Raw genomic sequence first — 19,511 nt, forward strand, 5'->3', positions numbered from 1 at the left:
TTTTGGTTTAAACCTATATGAAAAAAGTAGTACAAAAATGACTTGCTTTCAGAACAAATGATGACAATCTAGTCCAGTATGTGAGCAATTCTAAATTTCTAAATATGAAAACATTTCAGGGAGGTAGCTATTTTCAGATGGAATTTTCTATACTTTAAGCAGTTAACAGTAATTTAGCTCACTGCATTTGTATTGTATTATAAGTCTTAATGAGTTCTGAGAAACACAGAGGAAATAAAAGAGAGGAAACACCTACAGAAGCACTCATCTTCTAATCATTAACAAACCTCCTAACTTACAGAATTCTTAGCAAGCTGTAGTTTGGAAATGAAAACTATTACCAATACTCCTTTTTCACAGAAGCAACTCATGAGATCATGAGGCTTTACCAGAGCACTAAATCAACTAAAATGTAACAAGCACTGACTCAGTTACAGAATATTGTAGAAGCAGTTGGAAATCTCTTCTGTTTTATAAGTTTTATCACTTTTTGGTTAATGAATAAAAAATTTAATTTGAAAAGAATGCTGACACACTTTCTCATGTTTTTCAGCACCAGCATACAGCATGACTGCCTTCTTATACTTCTTACTTCACGTTTATATTAGTTCAATGACAGTGGAGAAGAAGCATGTCACTGTGCAGAGACTGTGCTACACTGCACATTTCAATCAACTTCATTATGAAAGTATGAATTACTACAAATTAACTGTTTATCAATATGTACACAGGCTGGCATCCAGATAACCAGATCCTATGAACAAACTCATATTCTCTTATCACACGGAGGAATGTCTGAACATTTTTGTAAATACTTTGAGATAGAAAAAGAATGGAAGTTAGCAACTATTAGCACTAAAAAGGAGAATAATAATCCAGTTAAAACTGCTGTTTGTATAACCAATAAAAAGTATATATATTTATGTCCAATTATTGGAACATGGCATTGTACAAAATTACAATCATTAGAGCCTACAATACAAAGATATAAAATACAGTTAAGTTTTAGAAGTCTTAATGCTAAGTAACTTTTGTTGCAACAAGCATTCTTCTTTATTATGTTACAGTGTATTCATGGAAAAAACAATATTATTTTACAGAATTGCTTTATAGCAGTTGATGAATCAGATTTTTATTAAACCCTGTGTATTTTGATTTTGGATTTTTGAAACAGGAGTTATGATTCCACTGTGGTAAATGTAGAAGACATTTACTAGCAGCATTTTCTCAGCAGTTGAGTAGGAGGGAATGAGTGTTCCTTACTAAACATCAGCAGAAGTTTTTTGATATTTTACATTAAGCTAAAAGTGTGAATCTAATCCAGAACCTCATCACTACTGTTGGATACAAGTTGTGTTCCTCAATTGCCTTTTCTCTTTTCAACCTTCTGATTACAAGTAGTTCCTACATTATTTTACTCCCGATAGGAAGATGGCTCTTGAGAGGGGAATAAAGGACAGACACCATTACATGATTTACTCCTTTTTAAGATTCTTAATTTGAAAGGGTTTAGAGTGATGGAAAAGGACTGTATTAAAAAAGAACACATGACTCAGTAACCAGGCATAAACATATATGCCTCTTTGCTGGTAATTTCAGTTTAACAGAAGTACAACACTAGAAATAAAATAAACTAAAACAAGTAGACATATATTTGAGCTGTCATAACCAAGGAGTATCTGTAAAACAAAAACAAAGAAAAAAACCACCATGAACTTTCTGTTGTGATTTCGCTATGCCTAAATACATATAGTGAATCTATTCCACATACTCTCTACTACTAAATGTAAGTGACGCTAAGTGACAGTTTTAAAGAAATACAAGTATTTTAATTTACCACAAAATGCCATATATTAAGTTGCTAACAAGGCTCTTTGAAATGTTATATAGCACTTCATTCCTCAAATACCCTGTTGCTTTCAGTTTTATTTTGTACATAATTTAAATTAAAATTTTCAAGCTATTAGAACTCTGAAAACTGCAGTTTTACTGTAGACTTGTAAAGAAATCCTGTAACGAATAACATTAGCTTCCTGAAAGCTTAGCATTTACTTTCTTCCAAAGAAAGCACATAAGTTACAGGCATTTCAGTTAAAACTTTCAGTGTAAGGAACTGGCACAACTCTTGGTCAGAATTCCAGATACAGTCCAGGAAGAAATGAAGTTTGGGTTCTGAAGTTCATGTTGAATCTGTCAACAAAATGGGCAGTGAACCCTTCAAATGTAGCTAAAAATCGATTAGTGCCCTCTAGTAGAAATCCTACTATTTAGTGGAATACCAGATAGGCTACTATAAGAGTGAGTATTTTTAATATCTAAGAAGAAACATGGATTTACTTCTGCTCCAAAATAATTAGCAGCTCCATAGAGGGTAGAGGTTAAGGGGAAGTAGGAGCAAGGGTAACTACAGCCCTCATCTCAAAATGCAAGAGGGGAGGAAAGTAAGTCAGATACTTACCCTAACTTCTGAACCTTTGACCCTAGCAAATGACACCCTTAACCTTACATGGCAAACAAACTCTACAGAGATGAGTACAGTATTAATAGTGACAAAAAACAGTTCCTTGGTTCCCAGTTGGAAATTTAATTATGGACAAGTGTATTTCATCCTGATTATGATGGAGAATGAAGGCAGCTGTATCAGAAAAATATGAGTTTTTATGACATATTGTACATCATGGTAATTTGGGGGCAGATGCAGATACTTAGGGCATATCAAATTACTAATCAAGCACCACTATAACAGAAGGAAAGGAGATGTGTGTCTGAGAAGCAATTTAGACTGTATGTTGGGAAGAAGTAGAGGTTCAGATCATTTTGTAGTTCAATGGTACAGACCTTCTTTGGATAGGAAAGACTTAGCTTTGCAGCATATGCAAAATGAGATGGACCTCAATGCAGGTCTTTACATTGCTAAGTTTTCAATGCATGTAATACATGAAAGTGGGCACAAACACTACAGGCTGCATGCATATATAACTTCTGCATTCAGTATATAACTTCTGATATTATGTGGACTACTTCCATACTAAAGATAAGGTACATATTTAAATATCTATTGAGTTGTAAGGGAGTGGAAGGAAAGTTATTACTGACCACTTCTAATTTCTTATCAATAGGAGTTTAAATGTTGATAAACACTAATCAGTGCGCATGAAGTACTACTTCAGACCCTTAGCATTTTCTAAACTAAGAAACTAATGGCGCTCAGTTCATATCACCCCATAATTGCTTAGGAAAAAGGTTGTATTTTAGACTACATGGAATCTATTATATTACTCCTTTGATTAGTACTGTGCAGATGTTTAAAAATATAACACATATATTAAGTAAAGGTAGATATTACGAATTATTGTTAGCTGACAAAAAGAAACCTTAAACAAACAAAAACTTCCAGACATGTCTTTCATAGTACTATTTTCTAAATTTCAAGACAGAAGAGGCGTGGTCACAAAAGCTTCACAGACGTTTTCCTGATGTAGCATTTCTGCATATTAAGCAGCAGCTTACAAATACTCATTGAGCTCTCTGCTCCCACGCCTGATCTGTACAAAAAACTGAAAAGAGAGATTCAAGACTGGCAGTTGTCCCTTCCAGAGACATTCAATGATGAATTTCTGCCCATTCACTCACAGTATTGACATGAGCTATTAACATCTGTGAAAGATTTTGAACTGACAAATGTTGGGTACGTAGGAATTGAAGTAGAAGTCTTCTCGTCTTCCAGAAAAGGAGTATATGATAAAACGTTTGTATGCATTATATATAAAGGGTCATAATCCACATTAAAATGATCTCTTTGCCTTTCCATCTGTTCAGCAAGTAGAGATTACTTTTTCTAGTATTTTGTATTTTTACTCTGTGATGCCTGTACCTTGCATTTAAGTTTATCAGAAAGAATACAAGTGGTGAGATATTTAAATTTATAACTTAAATAAGATATAAATGTTTGCGGGTGACAATGACATTTAGACAAATTAAGAAAAATAAGGAATATTTTCTAAAGCCCAGTTTAATAACTTTTTCTATAAACGCAAAATATACATTAATAGTGCTTTGACTAAAAAGTTGAACAATTTGAAAAAAATAAATATTGATATAAGAGCTACTGCTTACTTTTAGAAGTAAGATCATTTAATTAGATATTTGTAAGTTTTTCTAAAGAGTCTATAAACTTGTTGCTACTTGCATTGAAATTTATTTACATTAATAACATGATAAAGAAGAAAGGGAAACTTAGAAAAATTTAAAAACATGTTAAGAAAAATGCATACTTTTTGGTTACACTTACCCAGAATATATTTATTATAAGCATAATAAAATACCAAGTTTTAAGTATTTTCAGATATTGCAACAGTATAAGATCACCTGCATAAATATCAAAATCAAAAGTATTAACCTAATGTTTAGATCGTGTCTAACAGAAATATTTTTGCATTTTTAACCCATAGCATCATTGTTAATTTAAACTTTCAATCAAACATAAATATTGTTATTAGACATATTTGGTTATAAGAAAGCAAGGAAGAAGAAAGGAAGAGACTGTTGAAAGAAGAACAGTAAATGAAGGGGGAAAAACATTTTAATAAAACTGTTAAATGGTATATTGAAAATTGTAAGGTTGCAATGTGGTCATGAAAACTACAGCTGTACATGCTGTCTTAACTATACAAACCAATAGGCATATGTTTATCACAGTACAGTCCTCTCGTACTACAGGATTTTTCACAAGATCCCATTCTGCTTAAAATCTCAGGTGAGAAAACTAGGCCAGCTACCTTAAGTAAAGTATTCAATTCACAAAATGGAGTCTAAAGAGGCATGGTTACCACAACAACAAGTAAAAAGTATGCCTCTGTGTAATTAAGCATGCATATAAGAACCCTAAGGATTGTTCTGAACAGCATCGTGAAGTTCAACAGTGACCTGAAAAAGGTCTTCAGTTTGCAAATTAGACAGTTAATGACACCTGCTCTATAAAGAGCTTAAGAGTACAAACCTCTTGGTAAATTTAAGGCTACTTAGGTACTGAAATGATGTGAAAGGCACAGAATTTTAATAAGTATGTTGCAGTACAAATATTCAGTACTAATACTAGATATTTAGTACTTAGTAATAAGACTACTGCTGGGATTTTTTAAAATAAAAAAAATAATTCTAATATTCATCGGTTTATTGAAGATTCAGTATTAGTGTTTACTGACATTTAAATGCTTCTTAAAAATCATATAGAATAACCAGAAGCTCAAAATAAGATTTTAATTTTATAAAGTAAAATTTGCTTTACTGTAAAATTACCTCGATAATATAAAGGACTATGTTCTTGTAGAAACAATACAAGATGCATTTAGCTACTCTGTTATAATTCCAGGCACCATGAACCAACAACAAGTTCTTCAAATACTTGAACTGCAAAAAATGGGAAACAAACATACATTTAGAACACGTATAGACTGATATTTATCCAATATTAAACTTTATTGTAGTATTTTACAGTGTAATGACTTACCTGAGCAATTGAGTAGTCTGAAGAATTAGCAGCCTGTAGACCTTCATTTCCACTAATACCAACACCAACATGTGCTGTTTGTATCATACTAACATCATTTGCTCCATCACCAATTGCTAGAGTTACTACCTTAACTTGTTTTTTGACCATTTCTACAACTTCAGATTTTTGAAGTGGAGATACCCTGAAGTATAACAGGGGAAAAAAATAACACAGAACTTTCAAATGAATGCACTTGCTAAACATACATATTTCTCAAAAAGGCAATAAAAACAGGTTAACTAACATTGCAATCAGCGACATCATCTTGTTGTTGGCCTTTAGGCTATATGCTAAAAGCACATTTCCTAAAAAATTCACAGAAATCTTGGATTTGTGGAAGCAAGCTATTAATAGGACTAGAGATACACAAATCAAACAGCAATGGGCCCCTAAAATGCAGTACTGGAAGAAACCCCAACACTGCCACTAACAGTATTAACTTTGCATAACTGTAGATTTTTCATATTTAACTTTTATGCTTTTTATTTCCCTCTGTTAGAATATTTATTTTATAAATAAACAATAAGATTTTTAAGAAAGAGATGTCAGAATAAACAGGAACAAATGACAAGTGTGTCTATGCTTGCCTTTGCTCACATACAGTATTCTAATCCCCATTGGGTTTCAGTAACGTCCTTGTAGTAATTCTAGTTCTCCTCTCCATGTACCAGAGAACACCTCCTCAAAGATCAATGTGGGTGATGCCCCATCAGCTGAAAAGAAACCCAATTCCTATTCTATGCTAATTAAGTAAAATTTCTTAATCTTTAAGTGCAGTAAGTCAGAAAGAGGTTTCATAAAATTTAATTGTAAAAAAATAAAATAAAACAAGTGAAAAATAATACAGACTCTGTATAGAAGGTAGCTATTTAGTTACTTTATTCATCAGCTTATGTAACACATGCTATTAGATTTTTGAGAAGGGTACTTGGGATGAGTACAACCTTGTGGTGAGCTTGGGATGAAAGCTTCTGGACAACAATCCTTCAAAAGAATTTTCATGGTCTAACCATATCAAGAGGTATTTCTAAGATTTTTTTAAATTTTATTTGAACACTGCTGATGAGTCTCAAGACCAGCCCTAGCCAGCTTCTGCAGAAGATTCTTTAACTGAGAACTTTTTAATCTTTTCAGCTTTCCAGGAACAGTGGCTTATTTCCCTTTCAGAAAACATTATAGAGGCAGCTGGAGGATGGCACTTTCATTGCCAGGTGAAAGCAAAAGTGTTCACTGGATACACCTGAATTTATGAAACCAATAAAAAATACCTTCTGTTCAATTTGTTTACTCTTAGCTGTACATTTTTTACTACAGAATAATCAATTCAACATTCTTGTTGCACACATTAGTTAGAAGCCAATACAGAGTTGGAGTTTAGTTTGTCTAAGTCTTTAAGCCAAACATCTGCTTGGAATTAATAACATACGCAGTTTTTTGAAGTGAAATGTCTACTGAGTATTTGTCAGCTTCATCTGTGTTATGGCTACTCTTATTAAGAATTCATTGGTAATAAATGCCTCTGAACAAGTGAACACAGTCTGAAAACTTCAAAGAAAGTGATGTAATTTGTACTTTTAAAACCGACTGCTTAAAATTTTCAGTGCTTTTACATGGATAGAAAAGAGGCCTATGCTTTCATTTAGTCAGAATGCCATATTTAAGTGATTTATATTAACTTAAAATGTTTTTTAACATTTAACATTTAAAAATCAGTATTTTTAAATGGTTTTTTAAAACTTAAAATGTTTTTTGTTTTCATGCTCAGAAACAAGGAGAGGCAATTTTATTTATGGAAGATGGAGCATTAATTAAAAAAAAAAGATAGAATTTTGATTTTTCTGAAATGTGATATTAAAAACGCACATACTGGAACAGTGAGTGCTACAAGCAAATATTTTAGTTTGAAACCTGCAGCCAATTTTTAAACAACCACAAAATATGTCAGAGCATATACCTAGACATGCATTGAAACCAGATGATCTAAATGTATTATGGAAATACAGAAGTGGTAAGGAAAATGCTACTAGAACAGAAACCTTCCTTTTGTTGTTTTATCACAGAAAAGTTAGCAATAAAAGGCAACAATACGTACAAAATACCCTACAATGGTTTCACAGTTCAATAAAAACAACAATAATGTCTCTTCAAACAGCACAAAAGGTAGTTTCAAATCGAGGAAAGAAGAAAAAGGAACAGTGTTGAAATAGCAGTTCTACACCCATCTACTGCTTGTTATATGTTATAATGAGCAAAACTGGAAACAACAAAACAAGCACAAGACTCCAACTTTCCCTCATTGCCATGACAAGCATGTTTATACACAGGATAAACTGTGATCAGTGTAAGACCTTAGTTTGAAGAAGTGCTTGAATCTTGGAGCTTGACTACAAAGCTAAGGCTTAAAAATAAAAATAATAATAAAAACACACACACACACACAAAAAAACAACACTAAAAATCACAAACAGAACACACTACTTGACAGAAAGGATAGGAAGATCATATGATCCAGGTATCTATTTGGATGCTACAAACCCATTTACTTTTCCTTTTGCAAGGCAGAAAAATAGGTCTACTTTGAACACAGCAATTTTGAGATGAATGTTTTATTTTAATGAATATCATTAAACTCTGTACCTGAACACAAGCACCTTCTACTTACTTATTAATCAAAAGACAGCCTACTAAGGTGTATTTACAACAGTTTTTACTTTTATGCACTCCAGGCCTCTTCCTTTAGATAGATAATAAATAGGTAGATAATAGGCAAGAAGCTTAATTTATTGAAGGAAGATCTGAATTTTGGAAGAAATGATGCTGAATTCCAAGAATTACTTTGTTCTTGTACAAAATCCAGACTTCCTTTTCCATAGATTCTTTTTCTAAAGCAATTATTATCAGAGTACCCTACATAAAACAAAATGGAACTGCATGTAACAAATACACAGACATCTCTAAAACTTTCAGAAGTACATGAACTCTAAGAACTCACATTTACGGCACTTTTATATTGAGAAACAGCAGGATATTGGGCTTGTAGATGAGCCTGAATACTTTGTTTCTGAATTTACTGCTCCTGTTTTAATATACCCAACAGCTTTTTCCATACTACTACAGAGGTTAAAACATTGAAAAATGTTCTGAGAGCATTAACTGGTAATCCTTCTAATAGTTACCTCAGACACTGATGAAAATAACATCTACAGAATCACAGAATCACAGAATTTTCTAGGTTGGAAGAGACCTCAAGGTCATCGAGTCCAACCTCTGACCTAACGCTAACAGTCCCCACTAAACCATTTCCCTAAGCTCTACATCTAAACGTCTTTTAAAGACCTCCAGGGATGGTGACTCCACCACTTCCCTGGGCAGCCTGTTCCAGTGCCTCACAACCCTTTCAGTGAAGAAGTTCTTCCTAACATCTAACGTAAAACTCCCCTGGCTCAACTTAAGCCCATTCCCCCTCGTCCTGTCACCAGGCACGTGGGAGAACAGGCCAACCCCCACCTCGCTACAGCCTCCCTTGAGGTACCTATAAAGAGCGATAAGGTCGCCCCTGAGCCTCCTCTTCTCCAGGCTGAACAAGCCCAGCTCCCTCAGCCGCTCCTCGTAGGACTTGTTCTCCAGGCCCCTCACCAGCTTTGTCGCCCTTCTCTGCACCCGCTCAAGCACCTCCATGTCCTTCTTGTAGCGAGGGGCCCAAAACTGAACACAGTACTCGAGGTGCGGCCTCACCAGAGCTGAGTACAGGGGGACGATCACCTCCCTAGCCCTGCTGGTCACACCGTTCCTGATACAAGCCAGGATGCCGTTGGCCTTCTTGGCCACCTGAGTACACTGCTGGCTCATATTCAGCCGACTATCCACCATCACTCCCAGGTCCTTCTCTGCCTGGCAGCTTTCCAACCATTCCTCTCCCAGCCTGTAGCTCTGCTTGGGGTTATTGCGCCCCAGGTGCAGGACCCGGCACTTGGCCTTGTTGAACTTCATGCAGTTGACCTCAGCCCATCGGTGCAGCCTATCCAGATCCTCCTGCAGAGCTTTCCTACCCTCAAGCAGATCGACACATGCACCTAACTTGGTGTCATCTGCGAACTTACTGAGGGTGCACTCGATGCCCTCGATGATCTATTTCCACAGTTCTGGATTTTTTTTATTGCATTTCTAATAAAGATATCCTATCTGTGTTGCCAATGATCTTGTAAGGAAAAGTCCTCGCTTCTGCTTTCTGATAGATAAATCGCTTGGGCTAAGCCAAGTTCTTTGAAAGTCAACAGGAGCAGTTTGTATTTATCTAGCTACTAATCACCCAACTTCCCTTTTAGTTCAGTCATTTGAATGTAGAAGAGGTGATGTACTACTCAGGAGATGTTTGTGGTTTTTGTGTTTAAAGCCATAAAAATGCAAGTAGGTCCCAAAACGCACAAGCTATCAATTATACAGTCCTTAATATAAATACAAGAATGTTAAAAGGCAAGCCAAACTGCTTTTATATTGTTTATGTTTGAAAAATGTATATATTTCTCTTTAATCACAAAAAACTTCCCTTGTTAAGGTAAGCGTAGAGCTCCAATAGTAGATGTTTACAGGAAAAGATTAAATGCTTGATTGCATTACAAGAACTCCAAAACAATCAGGAATAATAATGATAATAATAAAAAGGTGTTTCCATCAACTTCAGGAAATACAAATCACTCAACATAGTACCTTTAACATTTTTGTGCACTTTCTGTGCAGTGTAATCTGTGGCTTAGAGAAAAGGCAGGGTTATAAAATCTTGCCTATGGAGAAAACTCTACAAAAGAAACCAGATGTATTGAAACCTGCAGTTAACTGCAGTAACAATTTAAGGTTAAGATCAGTGTCTTAATCTTGCTGAGACTATTCTTTATGGATAACATGATTTTCCTGCATATATGCAACCTCAGTAACTTGGTTTGGCAGGTATACTCCTGTTTCAGGCTTCACTGCAGAAATACTTTGCTTGAATGATTGTATTTGAGAATGTTAGCAACTACATTTTTTTTTTTATTCCATGGTTAGAAGACCTGGATGTAGATATTTGCTCTGACACAGAAACAGATTTTTAATTATTATTTTTCAATAAATATATTGTAGTGAAAGAATAATATAAACCTTACCTGCAACAAATAACAGCTTTGCATGACAAAGCCAAATCCAGGAAATACTGTCTCACTCCAAATGTCAAAGCATATTTCAGGGATTTACCGTCAATGATGAGAGCAAAATCATTTTCCTTCCTTAAAGCATCTCCAAGAGTACTGCAATGATGGCTAAGCGTCTCCCTTGTTCCCTATTGCACAAAAAATGTGTTGATTATTTTTAATTCCTACTATTTGTAGGTCTAATAATTCCTTCAGCAATCAGAAATACTGGCATACACTTGAGGAAATTTTCTTTTGATTATGCTATCAAATAGATGGTATCCATTAAAAAACAATTTGCAAATTTGCAACAGTCGTGCCATTAGAAACCACAGTACAAAAGGTATGTAGGATTGCTCTCACACTGCCAGAAATATCTAAATTGCTGTGGAACCTTTAATGCTCTTTGAATGGCAATAACAGTTGCATAAATGACTGCAAAAAGATATTACTAAAATGCGTTTTTTTTATACCTATGGGAAGGAAAACTCACAGATACTGCAAGAAAAAAAACTGTTCACAAACACAAAAAAAACAGTCCTAAACACATAGAAAAAAAGTAAAAGAAATTTCAAAGATAGTTCACAATACAAGTACATGCATTATAACCAAAAGCTCTACCCATTAGATTAAATTTACGTTTTAAGGTAAGGCAGTGTCAACTACATGTCATATTTCGCATTTTTTCAATTGCTAAAGGAAGGTTTGACTCATACGTGCTCACGTCTCTGTTTTGTGAGCCAGTACTAAGAACTTCAGATTATATTCAGTATTCATCTGTATTCATACAGCAGTATTTTGTATTTAGCCTTTGCGTAGGTCTAGATATTTACAATACAGTTCTATATTGATTGTCATGAAGAAAAAATAAATAAAGTTGCTTGTTTTATGTTTTTCAATGTATGGCCTTCATAGAGATACAACATATGCTTCAAGAACAATGAAAATTTGTGCTTATAAAAAAATTCAGTCTGACAAATTGTCACATCCTATGACAACAACATACCAACCAAACAATTGTGCTACTCCTGTGATATCAGGCATATGTAAATAGAATTTGGTGTAACCATCTAAAAAGAAAACATCAAGGAGAATTACAAATCTCAAGCATTCTGCATGATACTGCTTTCCCACCCAACTCACTCCCACAATCTCGACATGCTGCTGTCTGTGGTCTTGGCCTAATTAGCTTCTACTGGCCTTCTAAAGATTCATTGGTTTATCTAAAAGAAGATAAGACTAATGGGAAATTCTGCACTTCAAGTTCCCTGTCCCCCTCTGTAGAAACTTCAAGGGAAAGGAGGTGCCACTGTGACACTTTTTTTTTTTTTTTTAGTAACACATTACCATGTGTTAAAAATGGACAACTTCTGTAACTGTTTTGCGGAGTGCCTTCTTAAATTAAGAAATCTTGCAATGTACAAAAAAGTATCAATTTTTCTTTATCTTCATGGCTTGCTTAGCTTCTGACAACACTTAAGCAATGCAATAGCCTGTACCTTCATATTCTTCTTATCTATTGTTTCTCCATCATACATGCAGTATAAACTCTCCTGTTTAAATTGCTTTTATTTTTTGTTTTATAATCACAAACAGACGAGATGTCAGGCAGCTCCTGGCATGCTACAAGTTAAAAAAAACAGCCCCCTCCAAACAATACAAATCACTTACCCCAACCGTAAAATTCCTTTGTGGGCTCTATGCTCTATGTCAGATCTATGCTGAAATTCAGTTCTTTCAATTAAAAGCATTACCAAAACATCCATTCATTTACTTCTACACCACTCCCATGAAGTGTTTCCCAGTGAAACTGAAGGGTAATCAAACTATTTTCTAGTTTCAGTTTGAAGCTCACAATTAAAAGAATAAAACTGTTTTCTGTCCATGACTAACAGTAATATACTGACATTTAGCAGCAAATGAAGTTAATGTGCAAAAACCAATTCCAGTGTTCTTTTATATAAGAACTCACTACCGAAACCACATTTTGTTTGTGAAGCTAAGATGATGTTCCTGGGAGCAGAGTCTCAAAACAAATGTTGCAAAAAAATAGAAATATTTAAATGTTTTCTGGAAGTGATTCCAGTTCTAATTCACCTAAGGGATGCTAAAATGGGTGGATGAACTTATTTTTCTTTTAATTCCATAAATGAGGCTGTTTCTTCATATAAAAAAATCTCTCGGGTTAGAAGAGATCTTTGTATTTTTTTTTTTTTTATTATTATTATTTATTTTTGGAGACAGTTCATGAATCTGGGACAAAAGTAAACAAACTTTTTTTTTTTTTTTAACTCTGATTTCCTGTGTTTTGCACGCTAAGGTTGTAATAATGACCAAATTGAGGATACATTTGTTCTGTTAACTGTCTTAGGGACAGGGGACTCTGCCTCTCCCTGAAGGATCAGCATTGAGCTAGTTCCTTTTTAGAAGACACCACTGGTACATAACAGCAAAGTCAAGAAGAATCCACTATCACTGCAATGCCATAAAACAGTTCTCTAAGGTTGTAACCACACAGGTTACACTGTGGGGCAGGGAAGTTCTGGGCAGTCCATGATTCTTACAACATGATACCACTTGTTCTCCAAGGTTTCATGGCTGCTCGGTTCCCCCTGTTCTGAGGGAGCTGGGCTGTCCAGCAGTCATATGGAATTACAGTTCCACTGCACAGTAGGGCAGAGTCTCAGTATGAAGGGTGGATCTATGCTGCTAAAAAGACAAAGTTTGGGCCAATATCCCTTAACACATAATATTACAACTAATCATTATTGTCTCTTGACAGCTGTTTTGGCATGCAGAAAAGAAATAGAAATTGTATCCACCCTTTCAGCTGCATTGACTGAAGGCTCTGTGATCACAGAACCTCTCTCACCATCTACTAAAGCCCACTTTGCTCCCACAGAGATTTCAAGGCAAATTTTGACTCAACTAGTCACGCTAAAAATAGAGACTGACATCTAATCCCAACCATACCAGTAAGGGAAAACCCACAGGTAGGACACAAGTTATATATTAACCAAATGGTAAAACAAACACCATCAAACAAGGAAGAAAACTTTTAACACAGTTACTTCCTAAAATATTGGCACAAAAGTACTTTATTATTATTATTATTTTAAATAAACCTCACCTCTTGCCCTGAAACTGATTACCATATTTACTTATTCCTGAAAAAACATGACATATATCTTCAACACAGATGGATTTGCAAGTGACCAGTTTGCAAATGCAATTTCAGTTGCCATGACATCTCCATTTCCATGTAATGGGAACTTACTTCATGCATGTAGAGAAAGATCTCTACACAATCTAGATACTTAAGTTTGAATATCATTATTCAGTATTCAAATTCAGTTTGAGTACCATTATCATATTAGATAATTCAGTTTAAGAATAAAAAAAAAAGTAATACATAGCTTAAAATATATTCATTCGATTTTTTTAGTCATCACACTAGAAATAGTTAACATGCAATGCTTGGTTTCTGAGTTCTTATTGGACTCCTTTTAACAGTTAAATAAAACTACCTCACTTTATTTCATGCCATATGAAGACGCATACAAAATAGTCAATTCTTTGTATTTCAAATCCATTGATTAAGTATTGCAGTAGTTCTGAAATCCATTTGTCAATGTATTATTAATTCTTATAGATTGGCTGAGGAGTGAAAAACTCAAAAATTAAGGGTTTGAATCAAAAAAATAATATTTTTTTCATACCAACAAACAGTGATCACAATCCTTCATAAGATATTCAAATAAGTAAACCAAGAAAAGAAGAAAATCACCTCTCACAAGCTATTAGTGTCAGAAGTTACTTACTGTATCAGACTGGTTCCAAACATTAATCAATAGCTGCTGCCTGTTCTATGTTTGGGGGTTTATTTTCAATTTTTATCAGGAAAAATATATTGCTTAACATAAGTCGTATTTAAAATAAAGTCACTGTGATTAAGTTCACACTTCAAAGTTGAAAACATGTTATTTTAAGTTGCTCAAAATATTTAAAAAAATACTTATTAATTAAAAAAAAATGTACAAAGTATTTTTAATTCACTTTATAGTCTACTTTTACATGCCAGCACTGAATGGTACAGTTAAAGCATTCCCCTCTTGCTGATTCCCATACTTCCCTTTCACTTTTCTCTCCCTTTCTTTCCCTAAGTCCAGTCTTAAGCAACCCAAATAATATAGAGTAAGGCAAGCTTAGTATAATGGTTTCTCCTGAAGCCTTTTCAACAGTAAGTTTTCCTGATGAGGGAATTCTTCCACTTTTAAACTCATTTAATGCTCCCTTAGAGGTAGCAACAGGAGTTATATTTCCCCCTCCCACTCATGGGATTTTTCACTTAATCTTGCATTCTTACCTTATCGAAAGAATCTCTTCTCTATGAAGCACTGTTGGTGGTTTTAACCCTTACCTGTACTTCAAGATTTGATTACAATTCCAGCTGTTAAACCACACAAGTACTTTTGCCAGATACTAGGTATGTAAGGACCAGGAAACAAACTCAGGATTAGTTTGTTTGAGTACTACTACAAGCACCTAGCTTTGTTCCTGGATGGATAGAGTCATTATACTATATGGAATTAGCTCAGTAATCATTCTGAAGTCCATTTGTTTATTAGCTACACTTTGTTTCTGGCAGCCATAGCAAAGTTTTGCAGTTATTCATCAACATTTTGTAACAGAGAACATGGTGTCTTCCAGTTGAGCAATCCAAAACAGAGAAGATTAAAAAACACCCGCTCCCCACCCTGAACAAACAAATAAAAGTCCCCCCCCCCCAACTGGTTTAGCAGAATTTTCTGTATTTGTCCAGATAAATGAATGCTCCAAGTTATTTTTCAAACCACTTCAAACATGGTATCTTGATATTTTAAGCAGTAAAAAACCCACAGTGTTTCATTAACTGAAAATTTCATGTTTTACTTACGTCAAGAGAGCCTTCATTTATAACAATTAGTCCCATGTTCTTTCTCAAGAGTTTACAGGAGTGACCTGTTAAAAACATTTTGTTTTTAACAATTTGTTTAACTAAGTCCATTAAAATGTAACAAAGCATTTTTTTTATTATTTATTTTTCCTCTGTGGGGGACAGAAGACGGCCCCATCTGAAATGACTGGTAAAAAAAATACTTTGCATTCTATAAGAATTAGACATGTAGGTAGTATACCAGAATGGTCAGAACTTTCCTTGTTGCAGTTTGTGACCGTTGTTTCTTGTCCTTGTGCTGAGCACATCTGACTAAGGCACATATTTTCTGTAAATTCCTTTCAGGTAGTTGAAAACAGCAAATAGATCTCCCTTAACTTTGGAAATCTCTGGAATGCAAACTGCATTCCCATTCTTTTCTGTTATCTTTGATGCTTTAAGCAGAATTTGTGCTATGAGCTAGTGATGCAGGCTGCCCAGACAAATAAATATATGTTATTATTCATAAAAAAATGACAATATCGGTATGACATGTATTTCCTCAAACCTCAAAGTACTAATGAAAATAACCACAGACTAACTGTATCATGGGCACATATAAAGTTATTTAAGTTTAAAGATAATTATACTAATAAAAAGAAACCATATAGTCAAAATTACATTTTAGGGCACGCTTAGGCTACTTATTACTGAAATACTGATATGCTCACATGCAAGGAGTATTAGCTCTTAAATGCAGCTTTCATGTATTACTATTTAAAAACAAAGCTTTATCACTGTTTGACTTAGTTAATTCATTATTTCCTTCTCTCCCCCCCCCCCCCAATTTAAAATGAAAAGAAACTACAAAAGGAAACCTCTGATTGATGGTAAAGATTATAGTATTCCGGTGAACTAACTATATCCTTTAACTTAGTTAAGATCATGGTCATCACCAGCTTTCCTTGAAAGAACAAGAAATATAGGAAGGAAACTACATTTTCTTAACATTATTCCCCTTTCATTGGCAAAAAAAACCCAAACCATATATTCTTCATCATTTTAGATGCTACAAAAAGCACAAATGCCCATTTTTTCCTCCTCTTTAGGATAACATGAGTTTTTCTTGCTGTTACTGTTGTAATGGAGGAAGAATCTACCATTTCCCACTCTCTCCCTACTGGAAGACTGAAAATTAAAATAGTATTTAAATTCTGGAAAGCCATATAATAGCATTATTTTTACAAGATACCTTTCCATTCTGAAAGCAGTTTCACTCCAGCAACTTCTGAAATTTCTAAATCTATCGACAAAGTCATTAAGTAAAAGCATATATAATACCTATGTTAATGGCAGTCTCTTGTTTGTCCCCAGTAAGTATCCAAATTTTTATGTCAGCTTTCATGAGTGTCTCTATGGTCTCAGGCACTTTATCTTGTAGTTTATCTTCAATTGCTGTTGCTCCGAGTAGCTGAAGATTCTGTGGATAAAAAATATTCGGTACCTGAAGTTTTTCCAGTTTAAATTCAGTTTAAATCTTTCAGTTTCCTTTGTTTAACTTTTCATGTTTATGAAATGATTAATGTTCTTAAAATTCATGAATCAGATTAGGTAACCACTAATAAAGTTCTTCAAGTATATTCTTATGAACTTTATGTTAAATATCTATGTGTTGTGATAAACTGTGAACTGTATAGCATGAACACTACAAATTCACCCAATTATAGGTGAATACCTTGTTCTGCAAAAGTTGTCCCAGTGCAGGGACGCAAAAGTAAAGCTAACAGGGTGATTCACATTCTGTCTTCTGCTAACTGAAGAGGGCTTACAGAGAAGCCATTTTTTCCCATGATGTAAACAGTGAAAGAACAAGTGTAAATAGTCACTTTCTGCAACAAAAGAAAAATAAATTCCTGAAAAGGGGGAGAAAAACAGTTCAGCACTAAAAATAAAAATTGTCTACTGTAGCTGGGAAGACTCCCTCCTTGGAGACACTCGCAATTTCATTAAAGTGCTGGACAGCTTTAGAATTAGCCCTCTTTTAAGCAGTGGGTTATGACTTGATGATCTTCTAATCTTAACTTTTCTCATTCACTATACTTTACATTATACAACATTATACAACAAAGCAGATGTTATTTCTCTGTTAACCATTTTATTCAACAAAACAGCAACCTTGAAAAAAATAATTAACAGTAGCTCAATGCAAAATCAGTACTTTCTGGGAAGCAAGTTACTTGCTGCAAAAACTTTATCAAATTAATCTTTCCTTCATTTCAACCATCTCAACTGCTAGGACTACATGATGTATCTGTCAGTATACTGCTAAAGCTTTTTCTGTCAAAGCGTTTTTTCTCAATGACTTGGATTTCATGGTACATGTAAGGACAAATTCAGAAAAAAAACATCAAACACAAAAAACATAACAAGCTACTCCCCCTGAAAACAAAAACCCAGAGAAATGCACATACTTTTTCAATTAGTTCATAGCTCTCCTCAAGTTTGAGTGCTCTGTTCTGTATAGCTGTAGAAGCCCGGTGATAGACATCTAACCATTCTTGATAATCACTTTCTGAAATCTCAGCTACAGCAAAACACAGGGTTCTTAAGCCTAAAGAGAAAGCAGATAGTATGATTCAATATTTTTTAGTTCCTTCCCTGAAATGTCTACAATGAGTAACTATTAGAAGTTTTTTTCTCCTGTATTTGATGTTTGTTTGTGTCTGATTTTCATCATATTGCTGCACATCTTGAAGAAGTTTATTTCATGTATCTAAAATATAAAATGTGATAGAAAGAGAAATTTATGCAGGAGAGTAACTCTTCCAAAGAAGCTGAATTTAACACAGGTGTTACTCTTCAGGAAAAGATGAAAATTTTGCAAAACGTTCAACTTATCTTAAACTGTAGAAGAAACATGAAGCCAATTACACTTGCTGAACAGATAATATACATTAGATGTTTAAGAACATCATAACTGTAAGATTGAATTATACTTCTGAGCAAAAATATTATAAACTTTAATTTTGCTATGATGGGAAGTAATAACTCTATAATGAGTGTTAAAATACATCACCACAATGTTACAATTTCCCCCTCCTTTACCTCTTCCCTAAGGTCCTTATGAAATTATCAGTTGAAGTCAGAAATTTGCCATCTAGAAACCAATTGTGAATCCCATCACATTTATTTTCCCATATCACAGATTATTCCAGCTTTCCAAATTCTTAAAATAAAATCTTTGTATATGGGCAACGTTTAATCTAGTAAATACTATATACATGTAAATATATATACATATATATACACAGACACATATATGTACTACTTATACTTTGTAACAGAATTTTTCCTTCACCATAAACCTATTATTGAACACTACAGTGATAATCTGAGACTCTAAAATAAAAATAAATAAAAATAAATCTCTTTTCTGACAATACAGACTTAAATTCCATTTAAAGAGACAGGTGTCAAAGTCCTAAGTTTGTTTTCACGTATCATGAGATTCTTATGTTTCTAGCACATGAAGTTGTATTAACTCTTTATATATGGAGAAGAGCATTGCTCCAGCCAAATGAAATCTCTTGAAGCCACAGTTTGCAGGCAGAGAGATTGAGGAGGGGGATTGGCAGGACTATTGGCTATTTGGTTATTTACCCACTATTCCCAGGAGATGAAGAGCATCTTAACTAGGGATGGCTAAACACAATCTTTATTTGTTCACAGGCTTCTGCTGTGCACAGATCAGCATCAGCAGCAATTCTGAAATAATCCAAGAGGCTGGGCATTACATGTCTGAAATTTAAGATAATAATATAATATTGTCAGGACATAAATCACTTGTAATTCTAATATGTTAATAACTGAGCAGTATTAG

General features: G+C 34.2%; 1 protein-coding gene across 5 annotated transcripts in view; it reads right to left on the reverse strand.

The window, feature by feature from the left end:
• ATP8A1 (ATPase phospholipid transporting 8A1) overlaps nt 1–19,511 on the reverse strand; it is a 112,206-nt gene that overhangs the window by 36,681 nt on the left and 56,014 nt on the right. For all 5 annotated transcript variants that reach the window (XM_084516533.1, XM_084516534.1, XM_084516532.1 and 2 more), the window contains 6 exons: nt 18,103–18,242; nt 16,973–17,111; nt 15,653–15,717; nt 10,693–10,865; nt 5,510–5,693; nt 5,299–5,409 (listed from right to left, as the gene is read on the reverse strand). In XM_084516533.1, coding sequence (XP_084372659.1) covers nt 5,299–5,409; nt 5,510–5,693; nt 10,693–10,865; nt 15,653–15,717; nt 16,973–17,111; nt 18,103–18,242 — 812 coding nt within the window. The remainder of the gene's footprint in view (nt 1–5,298; nt 5,410–5,509; nt 5,694–10,692; nt 10,866–15,652; nt 15,718–16,972; nt 17,112–18,102; nt 18,243–19,511) is intronic.

Source organism: Aythya ferina (genome assembly GCF_964211825.1).
Source record: "Aythya ferina genome assembly, chromosome: 4".
NCBI classification, from domain to species: domain Eukaryota; kingdom Metazoa; phylum Chordata; class Aves; order Anseriformes; family Anatidae; genus Aythya; species Aythya ferina.